General features: G+C 44.8%; 1 protein-coding gene across 1 annotated transcript in view; it reads right to left on the bottom strand.

Moving 5' to 3' along the window:
• The window catches only part of CACNA1I (calcium voltage-gated channel subunit alpha1 I), a 148725-nt gene that overhangs the window by 78734 nt on the left and 42222 nt on the right, over positions 1-27769 (bottom strand). The window contains exons 2-3 of the mRNA XM_042889750.1: positions 3060-3171; positions 2368-2501 (exon numbers count right to left, since the gene is read on the bottom strand). Coding sequence (XP_042745684.1) covers positions 2368-2501; positions 3060-3171 — 246 coding nt within the window. The remainder of the gene's footprint in view (positions 1-2367; positions 2502-3059; positions 3172-27769) is intronic.

Consider the following 27769-nt stretch of genomic DNA (forward strand, 5'->3'; position numbering starts at 1 on the left):
CATCGGCACAGAGAAAATATGCAAGGCCTTATGCAGGAGGCTTTGAAGGCTAAGGCATAGTTTGGACTCAGAGTAAGCTAATCCAGTTGTGGGACCAATCAGGATGAAGCCTGGGGCTTAAATCTGAGGTTAAATAAAAGCCTATGTTCTGTACATAAGGGCAAATTTGAGACTCTGCTTGGATTTGATTTAAGCAGTGCAGACAATTTTAATGAATTTCAAAAAATAATGAATTAATAACCACAAGCTTTTATAACTCAAAATACATTATATAGTCATTAGTTCTATATAACTAAATGGAAAAATCTTTCTTTAGCAGATGAAGTCTTTTGAGATCAGATATTCTAATGAGATTACTATCATTTCAGCCTGACACCTCATGAGAACAATTGTATAGAAATCAGGAAACAAATTTCTTTCGGTTCTGGACCTGAAATGAAAAAATCCTCCACAGTGATTATTTTATACCTAAGGAGTTGATTCTAAGTCTCCTCGGCATTGAAAGGAGTCCAGATATGAGCTTCATTTCTAATACTGCTATCAGATGTGCAAAAGACTCTCTTCTCAAATTTCATCCAGCAATGATAGCAGAAGGAAAGGTATAAATGGGTATAAAGATATACATTTCTGATCTAGGTAGAGAGAATTTCACAGAATCACAGGTTGGCAGGGACTTCTGGGTCCACTGGCCCAACCCCTGCACGAGCAGGGGACACCTAGAGCAGGGTGCTTAAGGCAATTTCAAGGTGGTTTTTGGAGATCTCCAAGGAGGAGACCCCACAGCCCCTGGGTAACCTGTGGCAGTGCTCCACCATCTGCCCAGTAAAGAAATGTCTGATGTTTAGATGGAGCCTCCTATGATGCAGTTTGCTTCATGAAGGAGACGAGTGAAAGAGGTAAGCGCAATTCCTTATTTTCATTTAGCACTGCCCCACCAATTTCTTCATCACTCTAGGCTGCACTGCTCACACACCATGCTAGCAGGGATGCCAGGCAGAGAAATACCCCAAGTTTCCAAGCCTTTCCTTCAGCGTGATGGCAGTCCTTCACACACCTGGAGCAGAGCTGTCCTCTCACCCTATATGTGCAGCACATCCCAATGGAGGAGTACCATGGGTTCTGAAGTCTCCTTTCCAAACAGTTCCCATAATGCAGGCCTCTTCTAAATCACATGCTAATCACAGCACTCAGCCACAAGATAGGTTCCCATCTCATGCACATTGCTTATGTTCACAAAAAGCTGCAGCTTTCATCTGCCCATCCTCCTTTCTCATACAAGCCAGCTGAGGATCAGCCTTCACACTTTCACAACTGAACGGAGTTCAGCTCCCCCCAGAAGCAAACAATTATACACCCCTCCAGAGGAACAACTTCCAAATCTTTCTGTAGAACAACTGTGTCAGAAGCAAATGTAAAGACAGTGCTGCTCTGCACCTCAGGGAAAAGCTCTGCAAAGCGAGCTTGAACTCACAGTTGGCTCCATCAGCAGTGCACTTGCAGGTGACAGCAAATGCTGGTAATGCTTTGGGGAGAGGGAGAGGTAAGTCGGGGAGGCTGCTCTGAAAAGATTTTCACCCATTTTCTGTAAGAACATTAACATTACATAATTTTTCTGACTTCTTTTATTATACCACAAGGCAATGTGATTGAAAATGGACAAATTCCAGAAAAACGCATGCCTACTGATATCACAGAGGAAAGCTTTCCTGTGATTTAATAGCCAAATCCTGGTAGGTTTTCCACTTCACACATGCAGAGGGGAAATCAGAGCTCCTCTATAGCAACTTTGTTGTAAAAAACACTCAAATGTCAGCTTGTCCCAATAGTACCACAGTTGAGGCTAATGCAATACAAAGACAAAAGGACAAGAGTAAAAATATATACATATATATATTTCTACCCTGAAACGCTGCTGTTAGAAACAGAGAAGCTGACTTAGCTCTGATAAAGGTTGTTCCTCCTCCACTAGCAAAATCATTTCTGGGCTAGCTCTTCAGCTGGTACAACTTAACACTCTCTACTGAAGTTGGGAGATAGACAGCTGCACATCAGCTAAGCTAGCCTACTGTTTCTTCCCGAGGATGCCTCATTCAAGTTTTGCAAATTTACCATGGTAGAAGCAGACTGGAAACTTCTTTTTATCAGTTGCATCATAGCAAATCAAAAGTAGCATTCACCAGCTTTGCAAGAATTTACCTTCACCTGATGGAAGCATCAGCATTTGAGGGGCTTAACCTGGCTTGGTACACTTGGGGAAAAACATGGACAGTTGCCAAAAACTTGGATTTGCTTTCAGATGGGGAGCGCTTCTCAGTTTCAGAAGTCATTTCAACAAAGAGAACAAGCAAACACAAACTATCAACCTACCCAGCCATGACAATGAAGAAATCCAGGCGGTTCCAGGTATCTCCAAGGTAGCACTTCTTGCCAAAAATCCCCAGGGCCACCATCTTTAACACCATTTCCATTGCAAAGAAAATGAAGATGAAATCATCAAATACCTGCCAAACAGAGAGCCAACAACAAGTGTGACACACATTCCCAGCTTGAGACTTTTCAGTGCAGATAGTGAAACAAACATGAATTTCAGTACTTCTGAAAACGACTTAAAGACAAGGCTGGGCAAGTTTCTTCTCTGCAGTGCTGGCACAGTGCTATCTGCTGTCAAAGCAAGGAAGCAGGGGCTCTATTTATTCCTCCTACGTGAAGTACTTGATGTAGACTCAGAGTCTCTTTGGATGGACCTGAAAGCAGGTGTTGGCTCAGCAACAGCAGGTCCTTCCTGTGTCAGGAAGACACGTTTTATTCACAGGATCGAGAGGATTAGCAACTAGTCTGTACTGCCTGGTCACAAGTAGACTTCATTTATTCTCTCTCTCTAACCCCACATTCAATTCCTCAAAGCTATTTCTCCCCTTTTTTATAGAAAGCTACTTTTCTGCCAGGGATGTTCTCACCAACCTTTTGGTAAGGTATTGACAACACACTGAAAGAAAACATGCATGAAATTCTGTGACTTGTAGTAATGCACCATCATGACAGGAAGGAAGTCTGCTTACCTGCAAGATTTTACACCTGTCAGAAAGGCAGTCCATATCCTCACATGGTTGGTACATCCCCAGGGTGACACAGTTTAGCAAAATCACCATCATGCTGACACACTCAAACCAAGTGGAAAAGAGTCAAGGAAAACTGGTGCACAAGTGTCAGGGCTGAGATAAGCTTCCTTGAGATTTGGGATGGCAAAACAGGAAGATAAAGGGAAATAGCTGCTGATAGGCTCATCTGTCATAAAAAAAAAATATATATAACAAATATACAAAACATTTGTTACATTTTTCTCTTTCAGTTCCTCACTTCTTCACTCTTTGGTAAAGCCAAAACCATTTTGTAAATGGGAAAGTAGCTGAAAGGTAGCTGAAAGCCTTAATACTTACACGAATCAGACTGTTGCCATAATTAAACACAAGCAGGCTCAGACTCCTCTCCTGTTGGCTTACAAATCTCACAAATACAGTAGGAAACAAACAAACAAACCAAAAATCTTCCATGGTGCCCTAAACTCATATGCAGCAGAAATCTCTGGGATCTGGTGAAAGTCTATATTGAACACTATGACACTGACAGCTGGATCACTGCATGAGTCCAGTGAGTAGGACCCTTCTGAGAAGGCAGTAGAGCATAAGGCTAGAAGTCTCCTTCTTACCTTCTGAGAAGAGCTTGGAGATAAAGGCATGCCATATTGGAACAGGCCAATGGTCATCCAATCCATTATTCTGCTTCCAGCAGTGACCCATGCAGGATAGAACATCACCATGTGCCTAATTAAGTAATTCAGTAACCATGGGGGGAAACTGTGTTTCTGACCCCAGCTGCTGTTCTGTTTGTGCCCTAGAGCATGAGGATTGATAGCCCTTGTAATTGTTTTCTCAGCTATAGTGGTGTCCCTGCAGATGCTTTGCTTATTCATTTGAATCCTTTGTCGAGAATCTTTCTAAAATAACTGCCTCAATAATAGCTGGCAGCCGTAAGCTACATTAGCTAATTATACTTTACATTAAGAAGTATTTCCTCCTATTTATTTTTAATTTGTTGCCTTTTAATTTCATCAAGCACCACTTCGTTTATATGTTACAGAAGAGAGTAAAAATGGTGCATTTGAGGAACCTCTCTGTGCCCTTCACAGCCTCGATCTGCCTCTTCCTTACCATCCCGCTCTTTCAAACAAAGGAGGCTTAGGACTGATCCACACTTACCCAGGATTCAATTACAGTGTTTTAGCTCTAAAACTGGGCACATGTTTCTGTGACTTCTTCCCAGTGTTCGCATTGCAAACCAGTGATGTAGATCTAATGAGAACAGACCTCCAACCTCTGGCAGAAACGTCACTCATGTAATTTCACATGCCTCCCAAACATCCCTGCCTGGTTTCCATTTTCAGACAAAGGTTTTTTCCTTTTTTGTTGTAGTTGTTGTTTTTAATTTAAACTAAGAGAGCTGAGAAAATACCTATTGAAAATACAACCGACTTTTCACTCCTCACAGAAGTGAACCCAAAATGGTGGCCACTTCTGAAAGACACTCACAATCCATGGTTTGTTCTGAGCAATTCTTCCTTGCTCATTCTGACAGTGATTCATGACTAACTCTGCACAATCTGATCTGGAAGATTATTAATTCTTTCTCTTCTCCCCCACCTGGTTTTCAGTGAGCTCCCTTCAGTTGCAAAATCAGACAAGAACAAGACACCAGTTTCTACTGTGCCAATCATGCTATAAGGTGATTTCAAGAACACATTATCACTATCCCTTACAAAGTGAATCCAAGCGCTGTACAAAGTAAGCACATGGAGCCCACCCTCACTGTGGGCTGCAAAAACAGAGGCCTTGTCAGAAAAGGATAGAGCAAAATGGCACGAATAAAAAGACTGCCCTCCAAGGTCTATTTGGCACAGCTTCAGTTTCCCACCTTTCTCTCTCTCTTTTATCTTTCTTTTATGAATCAATTCAAAGCCCACAAAAGCACTTAAAGAGGTTTCCATTAGCTCTCACAGGACTTTCAGGTAAGACTACAGCTCTTTTCTGGACTTTCCAAACTTTATTGTTGTTTTAATCTTTCACAGCACCACAGAAAAGCTGATTTTGGATCTCCTCAATAGATGTTAGGGTGATCTGGCTATGACATCTGTCACCCCATTGACCACCAGGGGTGATTTGGCTGATCTGGGTGACTAGATCCGGGTGTCTCCTTCCTCTCTCACTGCTCCACATGTATCCCTTTCGAAGCTGCATGCTTGATTGAAGAAGATGACCTTCCCTGATAGAGATGTATCATTCATAGGTATACGGTAGCTGCACTCCCCTGCTAGAACCTCCAAACAAGCTTGAGGTCCACTTGTAGGAGAATGTAGAGTACACAGGCTTCCAGGACTGTGGACACACTCATATGAAGCACTGCACGGGGCAGTGCCTGAAGGAATATTGTGGCAAGGTGAGTGTCAGCTTCTCCTCCCATGTAACTAGCGATAGGACTAGAAGGAATGGCTTCAGATTACCCAGAGGAGATCCAGGTTGGATGTTACAAAACCTCTCAAAAAGTGGTCAGGCTTTGGAACAGGCTGCCCAGGAAGGTGGGGAGTCACCAATGCTGGTGGTGTCCAAGAAATGCTTACGTGTTGTACTGCGAGACGTGGTTTAGTGAAAAATATTGGTGATAAGTGAATGGTTGAACTGGATGATCTTGGAGCTCTCTTCCAACCTTGGTGATTCTATGACTCTCTGAGGTCATCTTATCAAAATAGGGTGAACCACAGCAGGTTACTCAGTGTCACATCCAGTTGATTTTTCAGTGTCTCCAGAGATGCATCTCCACTAGAACATCTCTGGGTAGCCTGCTTCAGCGCTTGACTGTTTACTCACTGTTTTCATACATTTAAGCAATATTTCCCATGTTTCAGTTTATGCCTGTTCCCGTCACCAGACACAACTGACTGTAGTGCAGCTCTGTCATCTGTAGTCCCTCAAGCATCTATTATTCCCATCAACACTCACAGCAGCCCTGGCTGAAATAAACACATGCAAAACAAAAAGCAGAAATTGCTTTAAAATGTAGAGTGTTTTCTTCAGCAGACAGCTAGAAAATATGACACCAGAAGCCTGATGGCACAGAGTACTCTCCAACCATGACCAGACTCAGGGAGTTGAGGAAAAAGGGCTTGAAGTCACATCTTTATATTCGTACAATCACAAAGGTTGGAAAAGACCTCCAAGTCCAACTGCCAGCTCATCCCCACCATGCCCACTAACCACATTCCTCAGTGTCACATCCACACAGTTCTGGAACACCTCAAAGGATGGTGATTATACGAGCTCCCTGGGCAGCCTGTGACACTGCAGCACTGCTATTATTGGAAAAAAAATGTTCCTAATAGTCAACTTAGACATTCATATGTTTATACAAATCCATGTTTCTGTGCATATGCTTTGGCTGCAGCAGTGCCTACGTGGCCAAGATGCTCCCATGCTCCCCTTGCAGTAGCCCACCCTGGATCACACAGACGTGGCAGGGCACCTGCAGGCAGCTGGTGAGATCCTGAGATTCACAACCCCCCAGGCAGCCAGCCAAAGCACACCCTAAAACCTTGCAATTTTAACCAGGGGTACAAAGCCATGAATCTTCTTTCTCAGAAATCAGAGGCTGGCTGTACAGTTTTTCCTCCCCTGTTTTTCAAATACCAGCTCTGAGAGTTTGCCGGCATTGTCCAGGCATTTGAGGACACTGCTGATTAAAGTGACATTAGGAAAAGCTTTCCTTCTGCTGCCACATAGTGCCCTTCTTTCTGGGCAGGTGGGGCCCCCCAAGAAGGCAGGTCCCACCTGTGACAAAGAAAGCATGAGGAGTAAATGAGAGCTTCTGCATCAAGCTAGGAGGGATGGCTGCCCACTTGGGTCAGTGGAGGGAGTAATTCGAAGTACCTGCTGCCTTTGATGTGTCACAGCTGTCAAATACCATGACTGCCTCTCATCACCACGGCAACAGCCTGCAGCCAGGTTTGTCATCATCCTTTCAGTGATGCCTCCCCCTCCCCGCATCCTTCCCCCACCCCGCTTCTCCCTGTGTCTGAGCCTGTAATTAATTTCAGCTGCTGACAAAGCTGGTCTTCACAATCTGCATCATTCAGTCAGAAGTTTCATTACTAATTAACTTCTTTCGAAGTTCAAGTGATTTAATTATGCAGCTTGAGCAGGACCCATCCAGCTGCTGGCCAGAGGCAGCTGCTGTATATCCATGGAGCTTCCTCCATGTTTTCCAGCAGGGATGGGTAGATACTCAAGGGGAATATGCATAGAATCATCAAGGTTGGAAAAGACCTCCAAGATCACCCAGTCCAACTACCAGCCCATCCCCACCATGCCCACTGACCACGTCCCTCAGTGCCACATCCACACGGCTCTGGAACACCTCCAGGGACGGTGACTGCACCACCTCCCTGGGCAGCCTGTGCCACTGCAGCACTGCTCTTTCTGAGAAGAAATTTTTTGTAATATCCAACCTGAACCTGTCTTGGCACAACTTGAGGCCATTCTCTCTCATCCTATCATTGTTACCTGGAAGAAGAGGCCAACCCCACCTCACCACAACCTCCTTTCAGGTCAAGTCACTGTAGAGAGAATTAAGGTCTCCCCTGAACCTCCTCTTCTCCAGACTGAACTGAATGCCAGTTCCCTCTTACACTCCCTGTAACACTTGTGCTCCAGACCCTTCACCCAGCTTCACTGCCTTTCTCCAGACAAACTAATGCATCACCAGTGCACACAAGGGATGAACTACCATCCACCTCAAACCATCTGAGATGGAGTCAGAGATGGAAACCACAAGTTACTGGACAATTAAGGAGATACACAGGTGTCTCTGAGACCCGGATATGTTGCCACAATGCTTGATAACATGACTACACATAATGCAAGATGATGCACTCCTAAAGTAAAGCCTTGCCAACTCAGGTACTGAATACCCTGGGCCCATTTAACCTGCTGTAGAAATGCATTAACTACCAAAGGACATAACAACAGGATGGAAAGGTCAGCTCACTCTGTAGTATAGGCAGTCACAGCCTTATCCCAAAACAGAGAGCATGGCATGATGGAAAAAAGAATCTCAGTGGCTGACACAGCAGCAGCAGGTGTCACCCTCCCAAACTGCATAAGCGTAAATGATGAAGCCACATGTGATGCTTCCCAGACAAACACTGGCCACCCGTGTACACATCTTCTCAGGGCCTCCCACTTCTGAATTAGCTCCAGGTGGGCATATCTGCAGTCATCCTGCAGATGAGACACCATGTTTGCATCATCATTCCTCCTTTTTCTGCCTGCCCCTTGCGATCCTCTCTACCTCCTTCTTGTCTAAGCGTGTTTTCCACCAGGTAGCTGGCCCTGCCCTGTCATTCCAGTTTGCAGTGACTGCATTTTCTTTCCCTGCTTTTGAAACAAGCTCTACGAGGGCTGCATTTCTTCCTTACTATACTGCTTTGTGACCCTCCTAGCAAGAAGCCAGTAGGATGCTGTAACTGCTGCACGACAGTTAATATTTCATTTATAATGGAAGGAGTGATTTGTGTTCTGAAGGGCAGAGACACAAGCAGCTCCAGGGAAAGAAGTTCTCATTTTCTTTCCCTCAGTACTGTTGGCTTTTGCAGAAGCCCTCAGAGGCGAGTCTCATTTTTAACTCCCTCCAACTTTTTTCTTAGCACTTACTACTTTTTCCCCCTTCTGTTATGTTAATGTATCTCAAAGCATCAGGATTTCATGGCCTTTTTTTCCTATAAAACAAGCCGAGAGAAGCAACAGGCTTCCTTCTCTTCAGCCCCAATCTGCTAACCTAGCCCACTAGAAAAAGCTGAGCGAACATCAGACGTTACATTCAAAGGAAAATGCATCTCAAAACGTATTTGTGTTCAAATAGATCAAAACAATCAAAACATTCCTCAGAACAAAAAGCCTTAAAATCCTTTTTTTGGAAAGGCTGAAATATTTCTTCTTCAGCTTTTTATAGTGCAGAGTAACATTTCAACATCACAGAAAAAAGACTGTGGGTTTTTGACCTGACTTAGAACTCTCCCTTTTTGAGTTCTGAGTAAACTGGAAATTAAATGCCAACACTAAATGTTGCAGTGCTGGGATTTCACTGCAGCCAAGCCATATAGGGCAAGTTACAGAGGCTTTTTTTGCAAGCCCTCAAGGTCAACATGCTCTAGGTCTTCCTGTGTCAGGCAATCTCTTGTACACGGTTGTTTTCGTCACACTGTCATATAAACACTCTTCACATGAAAGCAGGGCATCTAAACTTTAGATGACTGGCATATGCATGCTGAGGTCTTCAAATCTTTCACAGCATTGATGCCAAGAAAAGGACTGCAGTACTGCCAGAACAAGACAGGGCTGTAACATTGATTTGAGAGGCACTAGGGAAGACTTACACAACATGTGATGGTGATCCTGAGAGGAAGGGCAACAGAGCATGGAAGGAGGAGGAGAAGAGAGATTTCAAATGCTTGACAAATGCACCCATGTTGCTGTACTTTGGAAGGGGGTTTCCTCCAAAGCCGCATATATTGGAAGAGGAAAAAGTCATATCCAGAGTAAATGAGATAAAAACCAACAAAAGAAAGCACCACAGGTGAGCACCTCTGATCAATCTAACATCCCAGGTTCACTCAAAAGGAGGCCCTGTATCAGGCTACATGGGCTTCTGGCTGCATAACTCAAATTCAGAGCTGACTTAGAGACTAATGAAACCTAAGTCAGATGTATCTCATACACCATATCATATCCACTGTATAGGCAATGAGCATATACAGTGAGAAGAGAGCTTTTGGAAAGGATTTTTTTTATTCCATTACAGAAACAAACCAACAAATTTCTCATTTCATAAAACTCTTTCCATAATGATTAATTTAGACCTGATAATTGAGTCCATTAAACACTTGAGTTCTGCAGAATGAAAACTAATAGAAAGAAATTTAACCTGTCAGGAAAAACATACGACTGAGATTAAGAGGCTAAGAAGGAATCTGAAGAGCAAATATGCAGAGGTATTAACACAATGAGACAAATCTTCAGATACTCTAGGAACATGAAGACAAAGGGAGAGCTCTGACCTAGCATAATGCTGCCACAGGCCACTGAGGGCCCCTAATCAAATGTAAGGCTGCAGAGATAAAGAAAGACTTGTTTACAATACTCTTCAACACAGCGAACACAGGAGAGCCCATCGTTCCTAGAGCCAGAGCAAGTCACACGAAAGATTCTGGCTGGCTGATCCCACCGATTGGATGAATATCTCAGTCTTCTAAAGCAACCTGTTGTTTTCTTCAGCAAATGTCTGCAGATGAGATTCATTATTCATTATTACTTATTCAAATACCTCACAAATACCATGCATCTTCATCAATGCTGCTACAGCTCTACTATCAACAGTTACATTCCACCTGTAGCTGCTGGACCTTAGAGCTTCTCCACTTATAACTCATTACCCACCTCCAAATTGCATCTAACTCTTAGGAGGCAACGGAGCATCTGTTCAACAGTGTACAACATTCCTACAAAGCTCTTTACTATTGAAAGCGTGAAAAAAATACAGCATCTGGGGGAAAAAAAACCACAAAACCCAATGATCTTTTTTTTAGGTCAGAAGAAAGTAATTATCCAAATTTAAACTTGAGCAGGGTATTAGAGGTAATGACTGTTCCTGGAGAAAGAGATTTTTAATATCCTCAGATGGCTAGGACTGCCGTTGCACGTCTTTCTTGCCAGCAAAGCAATACTCCACCATGCTGTGGAATCAGTTCAGGACTGACTTGAGGAATTGCACCTCCTGCTGACCCCCAAATGGTGCCTCCTGCAGCATTCTGGCTCTGTCCTGGAGATCTCTATCCAAAACCTGACCTGGCTTCACATTCAGAGCTTCAACAAGGTCACAGCAGGAGGGGATATGACTGCAGCTTGAAACATAATTATAACACAAGACAGCTGAAAGAACCGTGCTCTAAAAATCTCCTAACAGAAGATTCAGCAGCTGCTTCCCAGTGCAGCTGGATCTGCAGGGGTAACATGGCAGGGAAGGGCCACCAGAGAAAGCTCCCTCAACTCAAGCTGGCTTCCAAAGCTTAAAGCTCTTAATGCTTTTTAGATTTCACTCTGTAGAGTCGATTCTCTACTGGAATCAGTGGTTAAGCAGACACCTTAAAAGAGTTAGTCTTTATTTTTGCACTCAGCTGGAGAGGACTTGAACTTATGAGCAGGGCAGACCAAGCCAAGGAGACTTTTGCAGTCCAGGAGTAACTAGAATTGATGTCCTCCAGAGCTACATAATTTGAATTTGAACTGAGCTGTAGAATGCTCTAAAACACAAGCCCACATCGTGCTTGACTCTGGGAAGCGAGGAGACAGGTTGGACAGTTTGGTAGAGTCACCATTCTCAAACCAAAGACAGATGCATAGTGGGTTTCTTCCACTGACATTTTATCTGATTTAATCTGGATGTGGTCAGACTTATTTGACAGAAAGTTCTTTCCAAAGTGTAAAAATGTGAAATACATTGGAAACAAATCCAAATCTCTCCTGCTCCTCCCTCTTTGCTTCTGTAGTTGGTCTATCTACCTCCCAAAAACACCATCCCAAGTCACAGAAGCCTTCTTCCAGCACTTTTCAAACAGATGTCACAGTCCTGATGCGTTTGGCAGTACCACAGTCCCTTCCATGGTTACAATAGGTTTATAGGTTAATAGGTTTAAATGAAGTCTTTGCCTTGTGTGGGACCACTGGACACATCCACCAGATAAACATGGCACTATAACAGCAGCATCTATGCAACTAACTATCAAGAAAGGGAGAAGAAAGGAACCAGTGATAGATATAGGAGAAAACAATAGAAAAGAAGGGCAAAAAGCATCATCTTCAGATTTCACTCTGTAGATTTGATTCTCTACTGGCACCTGTGGTAAAGGTAGGCACCTTAGAAGAGTTGATGCTCCCTACCCACTCCCAGTGTTTTCAGTTTTTGTTTGTTTGTTTTTCCCTTCTGCCTTGCCCGGGTGTTCTCTTTTGCTTTCCAGAGCTCTCCCTACACTTGCACTAATGGAAAGTGATGCTGAAATGAAAAAGCGTACTGGAGGAAATAATTGTTTCTTCAAGAACCATGGTGCCAGGTTCTAGATGACCCTGGCCCGTAAGGATATACCAAAACATTCTGTGGGACTTTTCCAGCATACCCATCCCTGCCTGCTGTTCATTTTTGTGATACTACGTTATGCTCCCCCAGCCTACCAGGGGGTCTGATGGCTCACAAAAGCAAATGGCTAATAGGTGAGCAATATTGGTGGTAGGTGAACAGCTGGACTAGATGATCTTAGTGATATTTTCCAACCTTAATGTTTCTCTGATTCTACTCTGCACTGTTTCTCTTGTTTCTGCACTCTACAACTTCCTGAAGGGAAGTTGTGATGAGGAGAGGTTTGGCTTCTTCTCCCAGGCAACGAACAGGACCTGGGGAAATGGCCACAAGTTGAACCAGTGGAGGTTTAGGTTAGATATGAGGAAGAACTTTTTCTCTCACAGAGTGGTCAGGCACTGGAATGGCTGCCCAGGGAGGTGGTGGAGTCGCCATCCCTGGCAGTGTTCAAGAGGCATCTGGATGAGAAACTACAAGATATGGTTTAGAGGCATAGTGGTAGCAGTGGTGATGGGAGGACGATTGGACTAGATGATCTTACAGGTCATTTCCAACCTTGCAATTCTATGATAGGAGAATTCATGTCAAGGGCAGCAGGAGTTAGCTGCAAAGTGCTGAGTAAAGTCTAAGGATAAAGATGAGGGGTAGTCAACTCCTCCAATTTCTGGCACACTGTTGTCTGCCCAGCAAAGGGATTTCTTCCCTGTTTCCTTCCTAGTGTTTTACAGGCATGAGGTTTGTCCTCCCCTCCCAGTTATGGGTGCTAGACACAGGGAGCCTTGGGAAGTGTTCTGTGGAGCACAAGGTGGATATTTCAATGAACCTCCTGAAATGGACACTCAGGTCTAAAAGGTCAGGGCACTTTGGTAAAAAAAAAAAACCCTCTCCTTTGCAGAAGGAGCATGGAGAAGATAATAAAAGCACAAAGGATGGATTATAGACCTTCTCACAGCTTTAAAGGACAGTCTCTGGTCTCTACAGGTTAAGTGCACTGTACTCCAGCACATCACTTGATAGATGCAGAAGTAAACCAGTTTCCTCCTCTGGCCAGCCAGTTTCCAAGGCTAATTGATCTTAGAGGATACTCTGACTTTGCTGGCATTCCTGAATTAGAGAGGAGGTAAGATGGGGTAAAGCCTCTTTGCCTTTCTCTCTTCTCCCAGCTAGGCATTACTTTCAGTGGATAGAGCATCATGCAATCATGTGGTTGGTGCTTAGCTTAGCAGGCTTTGCTGAGGAGTGCTTCAGCACAGAAAAGAAAGTGATGTGGTGACACAAAGCTCTGCAGCAAAGCAAATAAAGATTAATTCAGAAGTGCAAGGAGCGCTCAGTAAGGTCACTCTGAAGAAATTGCATGCAGCCTGAGTGAAATGCAGAGCAGTAACAGAAAGAGCTGTGGATGAGCTGTTGTTTGTTTCAATGCATTAATTATTGGTTATAATTAAAGAAAATTCATTATTTTCAGGATGTTATCCCCTCCACTTTGAATTCATTTCTTTTTTTCCTTCATGTTTTCCCTTTTTTTTTTTTTTTTTTTTGCAGGCTTGTAGCTGGATGCATCCCAGAGCCTTTCGCAGTGGTTCCCGAGGGTATGCTGGGAGAGCTGGCACCAATAGTCTATAGGACACGTGTCTGGAAGAAGGGCTGATTGCAAACAACCAAGCCAATCTGTCTCAGCAGATAACTGGAGGCCAGAAGCACCAGCCAGCTCGCACCACGTAGGTTCACTGCAGTTGATGGCACCTCCTCTAGGAAGAAAAAGGGCTGTATATAAAGACATCTATCTACCTATATAGATAGATAGATAGATAGATATTATCTATCTATCGATAGATAGATATAGATGGCCTCCTGGAAAGGTAGACCCTCACAGGTGCACGTGACAAAGGTATTTGTGAGGTGGGGATGATGCTAATTAAATTTTCTTCTCGTGTAAGAGGAAGGAACTCAACCAACAAAAATCACAGAATTATTAACGTCGTTGGAAAAGACCTCTGAGATCATCTGGTCCTACCATACACCTACTGCCAATATAGCCCACTGAACCACATCCTTAAGTACAACACCTGCAATGCTCCGAGCAGCAGGCTCACACTGCTTCAAATCCTGAAGTCCCTATTCGAAAAACAATACCCAGAGATCACACAGTTAAGTTACTGCTACAGACTGCATTAAAATTCAGGTGTTCCTGATACCCAGGACGTATTCACTGAATGCCTCAGCTCTATGGCCAGCTGACAGATCGCACCATGCCAGGGAAAGGAGCCAACGTGACTCATGCTCAATCACCGCTATGCCGACGGTACTGAGTGCTGTTTTAGGGGAGATTAAATGCTGTGAATGCACTAAGCATTATCAATATTAAAATATTATTAGTATTATTTATGAGGTATCTCTACATGTCTTAGATGACAGTAGCTGAGATCAAATACAAATTATGCAAAACGTTACATAAACATGCGGAAAAACAAGCTGCCTGCTCCAAAGAGTTTTTAATCTAACCAAACAGGACAGGCGAACGATGATTACAATCTCTGCTTTGCACACAAGAAGCCACAGCACAGAGAAATAAACAGATTTACCCCAGGGCACATAGGAGATGTGGGGCACAGCTGGGAACTGAGCAAGAGCCTCCCAATTTGTTCTCCACTGTCTTTGACCTAGGATCATTCTCCATCTCAACTATAACTGCATTTGATGAGGGTGGTACCCACAGGCAGAATCATTCTCCCATAAGTCTTTCTTGCAAACAAAAGGGGAAAAAAATCTCAAAGTTCTACTTTGCAGAGATAAGTAATGCATTGCATTTTAACTACTGTAAATGTAGGTTTTCTTTGCCCGTTCAGAGAGATCTCTGGCCGTCTGGGTGCATAGCACACAGACTGACTGGAGCCAGAAGACCTGTGCTCTCTACTTCCATCTTCTGCCAATACATTCGTTGGGATCAAGATTAAATTAACCTATAGTTACAATAACATAGCACTAAATCCAGTCTAATACTCTTTCATCTCACTTCCCTCCTGCATCCCCCATCTGCCAAAACATTTGCTATCTTCCAACCACATTCCAGGTTCCTGCAATAGGAATGCACTGTGTAAGCACAAATAATCGACACGTTTGACTGCAAAATGAACAGCTCAAAAAGGTGGTTCCTACACAGTACGATGCCAAAAGGACTGGCTGGAGCCTCCATCATCAGCACAGTGTATTTCAGCTACCGTATGCCTTTCTGCCCGTTGTATTCACCACTTCTCTTCAGATTTAGGACTCATAGTACATTACTTTTACCACATTTATATTCCTGTGACCTATTTGCTTTCATATAGATTCATATTCACAGTATTTTCTCAGAAGTTTCCGACAGCCTCTGGAAATATATGCCTCCTCCTCTTATTTACAGCCTGACTTATTTTTCCTGTCACAAACTACGGACATGCATTAATCTCATTTTAGTTTGGACATTCTGCCTGCAGCCTAGCTCTTTACCCCATCCTTCCCAGCCATGCCAAGTATCTCCCTTTCTCTTTTCAGAGCCCTTCCCATGAGCCTATTGTTGTTGGGTATTTATTTTTAAACACCATTCCCACTTCTGTCACCCTGCAGGAGCTGTTCCTTTATTGAAATACTTTCCACTGTTTCAAAGTCATCCATCTTCTAGTACATTAATTACCTAGCACCAAAGGACCACTTGTGTTTCCTTTCTCCCATGCAGGTTTCAGTGCCTCATCTACTCATCAGCTACCTCCACATTCCTCCCTCAACCACAGCACACACTGTTTAAACAGTGCCCACTTAACTACCTGATTTCCAGCAATTTATTTCCCTTTTGGTTTTAATGATTAAGGGGCATACCGTAAAGACAGCATACAAAAAAAAAAAAAAAGAAGATTCTTTAGCTGGCAAAAAATGCCAGTAATCAGAACACAAAACCCAGCCATCTCCTGCCCCATAGAATGGGGCTGAGGTGAGTCATGACCAGCCTACAAAGACCCACAGGCAAGGCTGCTATGTGCTGTGGTTATTTCACCTCAGAAATGGTGATAATAGCGATAGGGGAAATGGCTTTAAACTAAAAAAGAGGGAGATTTAGGTTAGATGTTAGGAAGAAATCTTTTACCCAGAGAGTGGTGAGTCACTGGCACGGCTGCCCAGATTGCTGTGGTGCCCCATCCCTGGAGGTTCAAGGCCAGGTTGGATGGGGCCCTGGGCAGCCTGAGGTGCTGGGTGGCAGCCCTGCAGGGATGGGGTTCGGTGATCTTTGAAGTCCCCTCCAACCCAACCAGTCTGTGATTCTACGAAATCTACCGGGTCAAAAGATTACCACTCAAAACTGTATTGCTTGGACTTTAACAGGAGACCCCAGGTTACTGATATCCTGGCCCAATCAGCAAGCAGGAACAGTGCTGCTGGGTGGCTGCCAACGGCCAGCTACCTGTGATAAATAGATTCTTCACACATTTGAACAGATGCTTTAGGCTCACTGCAGCCCTGCCAAGGGCCCGTCATATGCTGCTCTGTGAGATAACACACCAGCTACCACCAGGCTCAGGATACCTGCTGTTACCACACTCACCTGCTGCAAATTTATTCTCCCACCTCTTACATGCAGCATATCCTTTCCCAAAAAGGTTTAGCACTGACTAACAAAGCTCAAGTCTTTTCTATACAGTCTTTTCATTCATCAGAGAGTAATTCTTCTTGTCTAGATGTGATCAAATACAAAGCCAGCAGTGTATTGGAAAAGAGGACCATAGAAATTTTAGCTTTAGGCTTTAGTGCTAGTAATCTGCTCCTAGTTCATTCCTGCAGATTCTTATATCACTGATACCAAAATGCAACAAGACCACAGGCTCCTCCACAGCTGTTTCTAATGCACTTACGTGCCTTGTGGGATATGACACCCTTGTATCTAGATGGCAAATTATCTCACAGACCTCACAGTCATCACACATCCAGCTGTCTGCACAGCAGACAACGGAATTATCTCCCTTCCCCATAGCCCATTTTACACAATACATGCTCTCAGCTTATGCAATCAACATACAGGTATCAGACCCAAACCAGGAGCTGTCTGTGCTACTGCACAAGTTGATGCTTCTCAAACCTAGAATGCCACCTGGCTGGGAACGCACCACAGATGCAAAGCAGTACTAAGTGCATCTTCATCATCATCATCAACAAGGTGATACTCAGCTCGATAGGCACTTGGGGGAGAAAAAAAATGACCATGGAATCATTTGTGTTGGAAGGAGTCATCTAGTCCAACTCCCTTGCAATGAGCAGGCACATGAACCAGGTTCCCAGAGTGGTGGCGGATGCTCCCATCTCTGGAGACGTTCAAGGCCAGGCTAGACCAGGCTCTGAGCAACCTGTTCCAGCTCTTTGCCACACTTACTTACTGTAAAGAGCTTTTTCCTTACATTCAATCTAAAAATGGGTATAGGAGATGAAAGAGCCCCTTCCTCCAACCGGACACCTAATACTTGGCTGACTACCTACATGTGTTTCTCCAAGAGTGGTAGACCATAGCCCTTGGCTTGCTCCACTTCAGCTTATGAGTCAGCAGTGACAGGACTTGAACAAGGACATGAGAAGAATGCAGAAAATATTGGTCTTCTTGGAAAGTCTCAACTAAGAAAGAGGTTTGGAGGTTGAGAAAATCATTGCAGTGACCAGAGCCTCCAGATCCACTCATTTTGCAATGAAAGTATGCTTTGCTTCCCATGTCTGCTCCCAAGGGAAACAGAGAAGAACAAAAGAAGAGAAAAACCCTTTGCATCACCCTTTTTTGGACAAGAGGTTTCCATGCCCATCAGCAGGAAGCTGATGGGAGGCATCTCTCCCTCCATGTGTGCACAGCCCAGCTCCTCTCAGCCGTGTTCTGAGAACCCACTTGGGTTCACTGTACTTAAAAAGCTTTCGTATGATTTAAAATAGCAAGGAAGAAAAAGAGAAGCCAGAGATTAGGTCGGGATACTAAAGACAGCACAAGCATGCCTGGAAGAGCCATCCACTATGGACCTGCTGTAAATCTCAAAAAATGAGTGCAAATGAGCTCCCATCATTCTCCCAGAAAGAACAGCCTGTTCCTGCACCAGACCCACTCCCACCCCTCTGCTGCTGGAGAGGATGACAAATTGCCAGTCAAGGACCAGGTGGCTGAGGTCCCATATCCCCATGGGGAGAGGGATCCTGGCCAGGCAGGCAGCCAACATTGTGCCAGCACTGGTGTCAACTACGCACCCCAGCCCTGCATGCTGCGTCAAGCTGATAAGGCATCCCTTCCTGCTCCCTTGCCCTGTGCCCTTCCCACCAGCTGCCACCATGGTTGTGAGCAAGGCAAGCATTATAAAACACAAAGGAGGAAAAGACGCACATTTTCATCAGTATTTCTGCATGGTGCCCCTTATTATTTATTTTTTTCTCTTTTTTTTCCTCAGCTCAGCTTCATTTCTCCAGTGTAATTAGTTCTAAGTGACCCTTCAAACATACTTTCCAGCCGTACAGAGCCATAGATATCCAAGTGACAATCACCATACTGGGCTGTGCTGTCATGTATAAAGCTCTCTGTTTCTCTACCTCTCCGTGCGCTTGAAAGCCTCCCCACATGCACATGGCTGATCCCTTCCTCCCCCGTCAGCAGTCACATCTCACACCCCTCCTTTCAGCTTCCTGGATGCTACCTTTCAGGGTTTGGTTTGAAGATGTATGAAAAAAAAAATAACTGATAGACTTACGTTGGCCCCGTTATGGGCTGTTGCTTGACAGCTTTCCAAAGGACGCATGCCAATGTATGTGTAACTTATAGAACGATACAGAGCACATGCACAGGGCTGATACAGGGCTGTCATGGAGGAGGTGTGTACACTCAGGCACTTTGATAGTTTGTCTAGTGTTATTTCCTCACCTAGCACATCCAGGCTTTTTGATGACATATTTGGTGCAAGTGGGTTGGTTTCTTTTGAAGATGGTCGAAGTCCTCTATTTTAAGCTAGTCATATCTAATTAGACACAGTCTTCCTCTTAAGAAGACTTTCTCTTCCCCTCCTTAAGAATTCCCATAGTTTCTCTGATCAATCCTAATTTTTTAAAAAGGCAATAAAAGAGCTCATTATTCTCTATCCCTCCTTGCAATGAAGTCCTATGCCCTGCAGAAAGAACTGCTGTGAGCGATCCTTCAGCATCTTCCCTCATGTCAGCCAACATCAAGCTCTGAAATAAACCCACTGAAGTCAATAAACCCCTGAAGGCACCGCAGACAAGCTCCTGAGCAAAACAACTCCTTTTAGACCGCAGCACCAAGACACTGAATGTCTCCAAGCACAGGGAAGACTTTCACAATTTGATGTGGGGCTACACGACAAAAAGCTCACCTTTCTAGGTCCTATCAAATCTTGGCAAGCATAACACTGTGGAAGACTGGAACTATCTTCCAACCTCTAGATCCACTTTGTGCCAGTATGTTGGGTTTTCATGTCTCAGTTCATGTCAGTGACCCCACAGATGGTTTCACCACCATGTTGGTGAGACATGGAGCAAGAACCCATGAGACACAAAGCATTCACAGGGAAACACAGCAAATCTGGAATCTGATCCAAGGAATAAGCATTGCCCTCCCATGGAAAGGAGCCTCCCACTTTCTAGCAGTGCTTCTGGTTTCCCAATGGCTCTGAAATGGCTCAAAACACTGAAATAATAAAGCAGTTTAGCATTGGAGAAGTCATCATGGATCACGTCATAAAAAAGATGATGGCTCTTTCCAGCCCCATTAAAGTGATTCTGATGGCAAATTACACACCTGACCCTGCCTGGCAGAGATGGAAGAAACAGCTGCAGGAAAAATCTGAATTCCCCAAACCCTTCCTCATGCAGCTGCTTTCTAATGTGCATTGGAGCACGCGGTGGTGTGATGGAAAGGTTTTATTAACGCAGAACCTGTATAACTCAATTGTAAGTTTTAATCCATTCCAAATCATGTCAGTAAAGCTCATCTGCTTAATTCCCTTTCTGCAGCCAGAATAGCAGAGGACAGTGGCTCAGCCTGAAGGAATATCCACTGAGACATTTCTAGGAGGGTTAATGTAGGGTTTCTTTTTTCCAAAAAGGGCGCTCTTGTTGCATCTGAGAAACAGCCTGAGAAATAGCCTGCAAATCCATCAGTCAATAGGGCTCTCCAGCACCTTGTGAGTCTGGAGATTCACAGTCTGCAGATTGCTGTAGCAGAGGGACAAGTCCTGCTCAGCCCTTCTTGATGGCAAAGAGCCCCCAGGAGAGGGCCAAGGTGGAGAATCTGTTGTAGAGACTAAAAACTGGGTGGATTTGGTGCTTGCGACAATATGATGGAGAACACACTAAAAATCCAGGGTAGGGCTTGCAAGGCCCAATTCATTCACTCATTTCTGCCACTTCTAACTTCCGATTAAAACTTAATCTCTTTCTAACAGCACCTCCAGCTGGCTCAACCCTATGTATAGACTGGCAAAATGTTTGGTTGTGGATAGAGTTGCAATCCTAGGAAAAGCTGTCTGTGCTGCCAGGCCCCTTGTGCTGGTGTCCTGCATGCAGCATCTCTGCAGAAGGCATTTCTGCTGTCTTCACCATGAAGTTGCTGTTTCTAGATTCATAATTATATTATGAAGCATTATTTCTGAAAGCTCTCAGCTGTGGTACCATTTTATTTGTAGATGACCAAACCTAAGTAAAAAGAGAAAAAAAAATGCAGATTCCTATCACATCGCTGGATGTGTAGAGAGAGAGGAATTGTTTGTTTTTTTTTCCTGACCCTTTTAAACAAATATTTTCCTGTCTGGATTAGGAAAACATGTCACCTCTGAGTAAAATTTAACACGAATCTCCTTTCTGTTTTCTGTTGCTCTTTAAACAAGAAGTTTCAGGGGCTGCTTCACTGGTGAGGAAAAAAATGGATTTGGTTTATTTCAGGAGTGGAGGCTGTGCCTTGGTTCTCTCTGATATATGAAACATCTCCTGATTGTGCAAATGCATCCTGATGGTGTCTTTGTGTTCCTGTCACTCCTGATTTATGGGGGCCTTTTCTGCACTCAGTAGAAGAATTTGCATTTCAATTTCCATTACTCGCACCTCTCCCCACATTGCTCCAGCCCTGAGAGGGAGCTTGTGCCTCACATCACCCCAGCTACACCATGCAGCACCAAGACAGCTGCAGGAGCAGGGGTAGAACAGGTGGTGATCTTTGGAAACAAGCCTTGGCCACTGAGATCTCCAGCAACACCTTTTCTTGTGCCATTGGCACATTTTATCCTGTTTCTTAACCCCTTATAGAATGGTTTGAGTTGGAAGGGACTTTTAAGATCATCTAGTTCCATCAGGTCAGAGCGATGGGGGAAGGCAGCAGTGCCATGTCCTGCCTGGGTCATAGATTCATTAAGGTTGGAAGAGACCTCCAAGATCACCCAGTCCAACCACCAGCCCGTCCGCACCATGCCCACTAACCATGTCCTCTGTGCCCCATCCACACAGTTCTGGAGCACCTCCAGGGACTGTGACTCCACCACCTACCTGGACAGCTTGTGCTACAGCAGCACTGGTCTTACTGAGAAAAAATTATTCCAAATATCCAATCTGAACCTCCCCGGTGCATTTTGAGGTCATTCCCTTTAATCTCATCACTGTTATGTGGGAGAAGTGGCCAGCCCCCAAACACGACCTTCACACAGCCTCACTAACTCACCTGCTCTCTATGAAACAGCAGTCAAAGAAAGAATTTGCGTATGTTCAGTTTTTCCTGGGTAGGTCACTCACCTGCTACCTTCCCTATTCACTCGAGAGCAAGAAGATGAGCAAGAAGACTACCCAGAGGCCTCATATCTCATGCAAGGTTGCGCCTGCTCTGACATCAAGAGCTTGCAGGCAGATCCCTACACCAAATAAACTGAGAGCAGAGGAAACATCTCAGAGAAGCAGAGGTCTGAGGCTTCATCCTCACCCCTCTTGCATCCCTGGCAGTCATGAGAAGCTGCTGTGTCTGCCCAAGCCACCCTCAGCCACACTCTGCCTCTTCTCATGTATATAGTCTAGAGTTGCTGTCACAGGCAGCCTGAGCTCAAAATGAAGCCTGTGCCTCTACGAGGTCTAGATGTGGAGCCAGCAACATGAGCAGCATGACAGACCCCACTATCCAACCTTAGAGAATTGTAGAACATCCTGAATTGAAAGGAACCCGTAACGATCATCAAGTCCAGCCTTACAGCTCAGGTCATGCATGCATTTATGGACACTGTTCATGCCCACCTAGAAAACTCCACAAGCCTTGAAAGAAAGGGAAAAATAGCTCCAGAAATGGAAGAGAGGTTGCCAGGACATATCAAGCTTTAAGGATGCAAGTCGCACAAATGCATTAAGACTCCTTCAGAGCTGTCAGCCTTGCAGCCGTCATGAGATCTGAACTCCATTAAAAAGAAGAAACAAACTGAACTGTATTGAGCATTTGCATTAAGGCTGTGGACTTCTAGTAGGCTCTCAGAAGTCAGACATTATGCCATATGCCATAAGCCTGTGTCTTCCTAATTTGCAATGGCTTGAAATGATATATACACAAAGATAATCCAAACAAGTGAAAGCAAAGTATGTTGTTTTGACCTAAAAGTTTTGACTATTGCCTATTACCATGTTGACTTCTACATTATCACACAAAACCAAAAGGAAACACTTTGAGCTGATTAAAACAAGCACATCGTTTCCAAGGGATAACAATTACTGTATGCTGATTTCACCAAATCTGCAGTTTCTAACTGAAGCCCTTTCCAGGGCAAACATCTCCAGAAGCACCAGTAGGAGCTCACATGCTGTTCCTAGCATGCATCTGATGCATACACGGACAGACTCACACAACCAAGCTTGGTCCTTTTCTCCACTGGCCTCCTTTTTGGCACCTAGAGTTTTTCAGAGTGCTCAAAACCATTACATTCGGCAGTATCTCCCCTATTTACTCAGCTCACAGCTGGCTGCAGAAGAGCTTTCATCAGTGGGTCTAAGCTCATGAATGCTGACACAGGATTATCTGCCCTGTGAAGGATGGTTTAACCAGATTAATCAGCAGGAGACCCCATCGGTCCCTTCCCTGCAGAGCCCTACAGGAAAAGGACTGGTATAGTCCTGCAGCCTACAGTCCATGACAACCCCAGGACTCCAACAGTGGAAGTTATCCCAGATCCAAGGAAGGACCAGCAGGAAGGTGTGGGGGGGCATAATAGAATGGGGCAAGAGAAGGCACTTTATTTCCTGCACCCTATGGCAGCCCTGCAAGGACACAGCTTGCTTTCCCCACGGATAAGCAGTGAGGCTGATGTGCACTGGGATCCACGTGCAGCATGTGCTGAGACAGCAGGGCAGCCAAGTATGGGGACTGCCCTGGTAGCTAAGTTTGTGTTACAATGTGGAAAGCCACAGCAGTGGCACACAGAGCACCCCACACTTAAAGGGATGCAAAGCTCTCAGCCCCTTCAACCTACCAGGTTCAAGCAGGAGAGAGGAGGAAGGGGAACTGTTATAGGTCCCACCTCACACGCCTGCTTCCAGCTCACTTGCTTTCGTTACAGCAGATAAAAATGTAAACCCGTTAGCAAGCAAATGCAAGCCTACAAATCACATTCCCTCGGCAACTCAAAGAGCTTCAGAGGAGACAGGAGCAGGAAAGAAACATCAAGCTGCATCTTACATAGATTCTTAAATCAGGGAGGAAGGTCAGGCATTAACATTTCTACTACCAGCTTTTTCTTTTCCTCCTCTCACCAAGCCTGGCTTCAAACACTTCAAAATGGGCTGATTTTAAGGTGAACTAGAAATCCTGGTGATGGATGATGACTAATACACTATGAATGACAGAAACTTGGTGGAATGCTAAAAAGCAAATGGGATATTATAATACCTGGCTGCAAGTCATAGAGAGAATTGGGATTAAGCTAAAGGGTTGGAGGAAAAATGCAGACTTTTAACTACCTCTGTGGAGTTAGCTCAGAAACCTTAGAACTCTTAAGGGGGAAAATTGTTAGTGCAGAGGATATCATCTCCTCTGTGCAGATTCACAAACTCATGAACTGTAATATCTTTATAATCCCACGCTGCAGAGTTATCATTAGGGCTCCAGATAAAGACAACTGGGTGTGCAGTTTTGCAAGGAGCAGTGGCAAACTTTGACGAAATGAAAATGGGGGAATCCACCTGTAAGTTGGCACAAGGAGCACAACACCTTCTCAGTGCTTTAAGCAATTGCTTCTTGGAACAACTAATTCCAGCGCCCACAAGAAAAAGCAGCTATTCCTGACTTCATTTTCAGTAGCACGCAGGAACTAATTCACGAAGTGACAATAGCTGAGCCTTTAAGTAATAGGGTTCACAACATAATTAAGTGCAGCATCCGAGGGGGAGGCAGTGAGCGAGGAGATACACAAGTGACACTGGATTTTAGGAAAGTGTTTACAGCACAGAAGACTCATTCAGAAGGACACTGGTTCAGAGCAAAGGAAGCAAGCATCGTGCAGATGGTTTGAATAATATATGTGATGTGGGAAGGGAGTTCTTTGTGGGGTCACAGGATCTGCAGAAGGTACAAGTTATTTTGGGTAGGTCAAAACAGCCTCTCAAGACAAGAGAAGGCTCTTGGGTATCAGAGTGAGACTTAACTAAGCAAGGCAGATGGCACAAAGACAATGGTGACACCACCTCAATAAAAACAGTGATTATCTCAGAAAGCCTGCACTGAAGCTATTCTAAGTCATCTCAGTGTGTTCAGGTGGCCAAGAAGGCCAATGGCATCCTGGCTTGCATCAGCAATAGTGCAGCCAGCAGGAGCAGGGAGGTGACCATCCTTCTGTACTCAGCTCTGGTGAGGCTGTACCTCGAGTGCTGTGCTCATTCTGGGCCCCTCACTAAAGACAGACATGGAGGCCCTCGAGTGCGTCCAGAGAAGGACAGCAGAGCAAAGCTGGGAGCATCAGACTTGGAGCACAAGTCTGATGGGGAGCAGCTGAGGGAACTGGGATTGTTCAGTCTGGAGAAGAAGAGCTCAGGGAAGATTTCATCACTCTTTAAGACAAACTGAAAGGAGGTTGTGGTGAGGTGGGGGTCAGCCTCTTCTCCCAGGTAACGGTGATAGAATGAAAGAGAATGGCGCCAAGGTGCATCAGGGGAGGTTCAGGTTGGATATTAGGTAAGATTTCTTTTCAGAAAGAGTGGTGCTGCACTGGCAGAGCCTACACAGGGAAGTTCCCTACAGTAGGTCACATGAGAAAGCGCCCACATGGGTCTTGAATATCTCCAGGGAAGGAAACTCCACAACCTCTCTGGGCCCTTTTACTAAGGAAGTCCTCTCCCCTGACCTCCAATTACATCAACAGTACCTTTTGATTCCTCCTAAGACTGTTGCCACAGTGTATTACCAATCAACAATTTTGATCTGCCATTATGTAGGTCCCACATCTGCTATAGAGAGCACAGAAATATTTCACAACCTCTGATGTAAGAGTACATTTCTAGTGGCCCATTCTGGTCTTAATAACACAGCAGCTGATGATTACAGGGTGCTGGTTGAGGCAAGTCCAGCCATCCCTCCCTTTCACTCCTGAGCTTCTCTGGACAGAAAATAGGACAGAAGTGTATTAAGTGGCACAGGTTACTGGGGAACTTCTGCACTGTCAGTACAGGGCCAAGTGGATGCACAGAGGCTTTTGAAGATTACAAATACAAAGCTGGCAGATGGAAAATACTCCCTCCTCTCTTCTTCCCCATTTCAAGGTACATTTCCACAACAGAACTCACTGCCACTGGAAAGAAGCAAGACCAGAATCCCACAACATGCAATGAGGGACCAAGAAATCCGTAGAGAAATGAAGTCATAAACCACAGTTATCATCACTATAGAGGCTCAAAGCCCCAGCACTTACATCAATTTCTAATGCATACCCTTAGGATTAGCCCACGTTGCCTGCAGCAGGGTCTGGATGCCTTCCTGGGAGGTACTCCCTGCCAGTTCATCAACAGCATCTATGCACCAACCAGCCCCAGCCCAGCCATTTCTCTTTCATTTAAGCTAGATTCATGCTAGGTTAATACCCCAAAATGGTAGGACAATTTCAGACAGCTGTCACATTCTACACCAGTCACTGTCAAAGAGGTCAGAACAGCAATTCAGACTCACTGGAGATGCCTAATATTCTTATCCTCTTCACATCCATTTCTTCAGTACAGACAGGTAGAAGAGAATTTGCTTTGCTCGGTGTCCAGGGAAGACGCAGCTACAAAACTGTATTGCTCTGGGAAGCTGCAGTGATGCAAGCCAGTTTCAGGATAAGTACATTGCTTTGCCAGCCAAATTTTTTTGCAGAGTTTTATCTAGCTCAGTTTGCCAACGTGCCAAGTACCCAGGACTCTCTGAGCTTCAAGCTACTTTTCAGTCATGGCACTTGACCATCTTCTCTTTATGGATTGCCAGCCAATCTAAACAGCGTTCCCAATTCCTAATTAATTTGCTACTCATTTCCTTATCATTGAAAAAGCTTGTGCATGCAGGATTGCAGCTTCCACGCATGCATTATGAGCAGCACATGTCATTGCCTTTCAAAATAAGATCATTCTAAATCTCAGTGATGCTGGTCCCTGCTTGCCATTGCCTTTTATTCCTTCCAGGTTATTGTTTATTTCTTCTCACATCTCTGATAGCCTTCCTCATCTCTTGTTCCTTTTGCACTGCTTCCCCTTCCCGCCCCCCCCCCCCCCCCCCAAGCTCTCCTGCGCTTCTGTTGCAACACTGAATTTCTCCTCTTCTATCAGTCTTCCAAAACCTTGCTAAAAGATACCACTACTCACACATCCTGCACATCCCCACCTTTGCCCTGACACATTCTCACTTAGCCACCTTCCCTCCTCTCAAGACAGCAAAGGAAAAAATCCACTTCTCACTTTAATCTACAGCATGGACCGGGCCCCGTTATAGACCAGGCTCTGGCAGAGCCACAGCACTGAAACTGCTTGGGATAGTTAATGATCTCATCTTCTGCAAACCATGAGCTTTTCTCTTGGCTTGTTTTCTTTGACCTTAGCACAGCCTTAAATATTGAGCTGCTGTGTCCTCCTGGAATTCAGCATTGGCGCTGCATGCTCCTGCTTGGCTTCTCCTTGTTTGTGATACATCAACTCCTTTCTCTAGCGCTATTTTCAAACGTGCCCTTGCCTGCCGTGGCCTTCTGGTCACCTTTGTTTAAAAAGGAACAGTAAGTGGTCCCTCCTGGATTGCAGCAACAGCTGGAAACTGCTGCTATCACTCGTGGGAGTATTCTAGACTCTGACACTCCTAATGATTTGCACCCAGTTAAATCCAAGATACTCACAGAATGACTGAATTGGAAGGGATCTCAAGATCATTAAGCTCCAGCCCTGTGCCATCAGCAAGGCTGCTACCCACCAGCTCTGACTGCCCAGACTACCCAACCTGTTTTTGAATGCCTCCAGGGATGGGGCACCCACCATTTCTCTGGGCAGCCTGTGCCAGAGCCTCACTGCCCTC

Source organism: Lagopus leucura, unplaced genomic scaffold (genome assembly GCF_019238085.1).
Source record: "Lagopus leucura isolate 7727_CA_CO unplaced genomic scaffold, USGS_WTPT01 Super-Scaffold_100159, whole genome shotgun sequence".
In the NCBI taxonomy this organism is placed as follows: domain Eukaryota; kingdom Metazoa; phylum Chordata; class Aves; order Galliformes; family Phasianidae; genus Lagopus; species Lagopus leucura.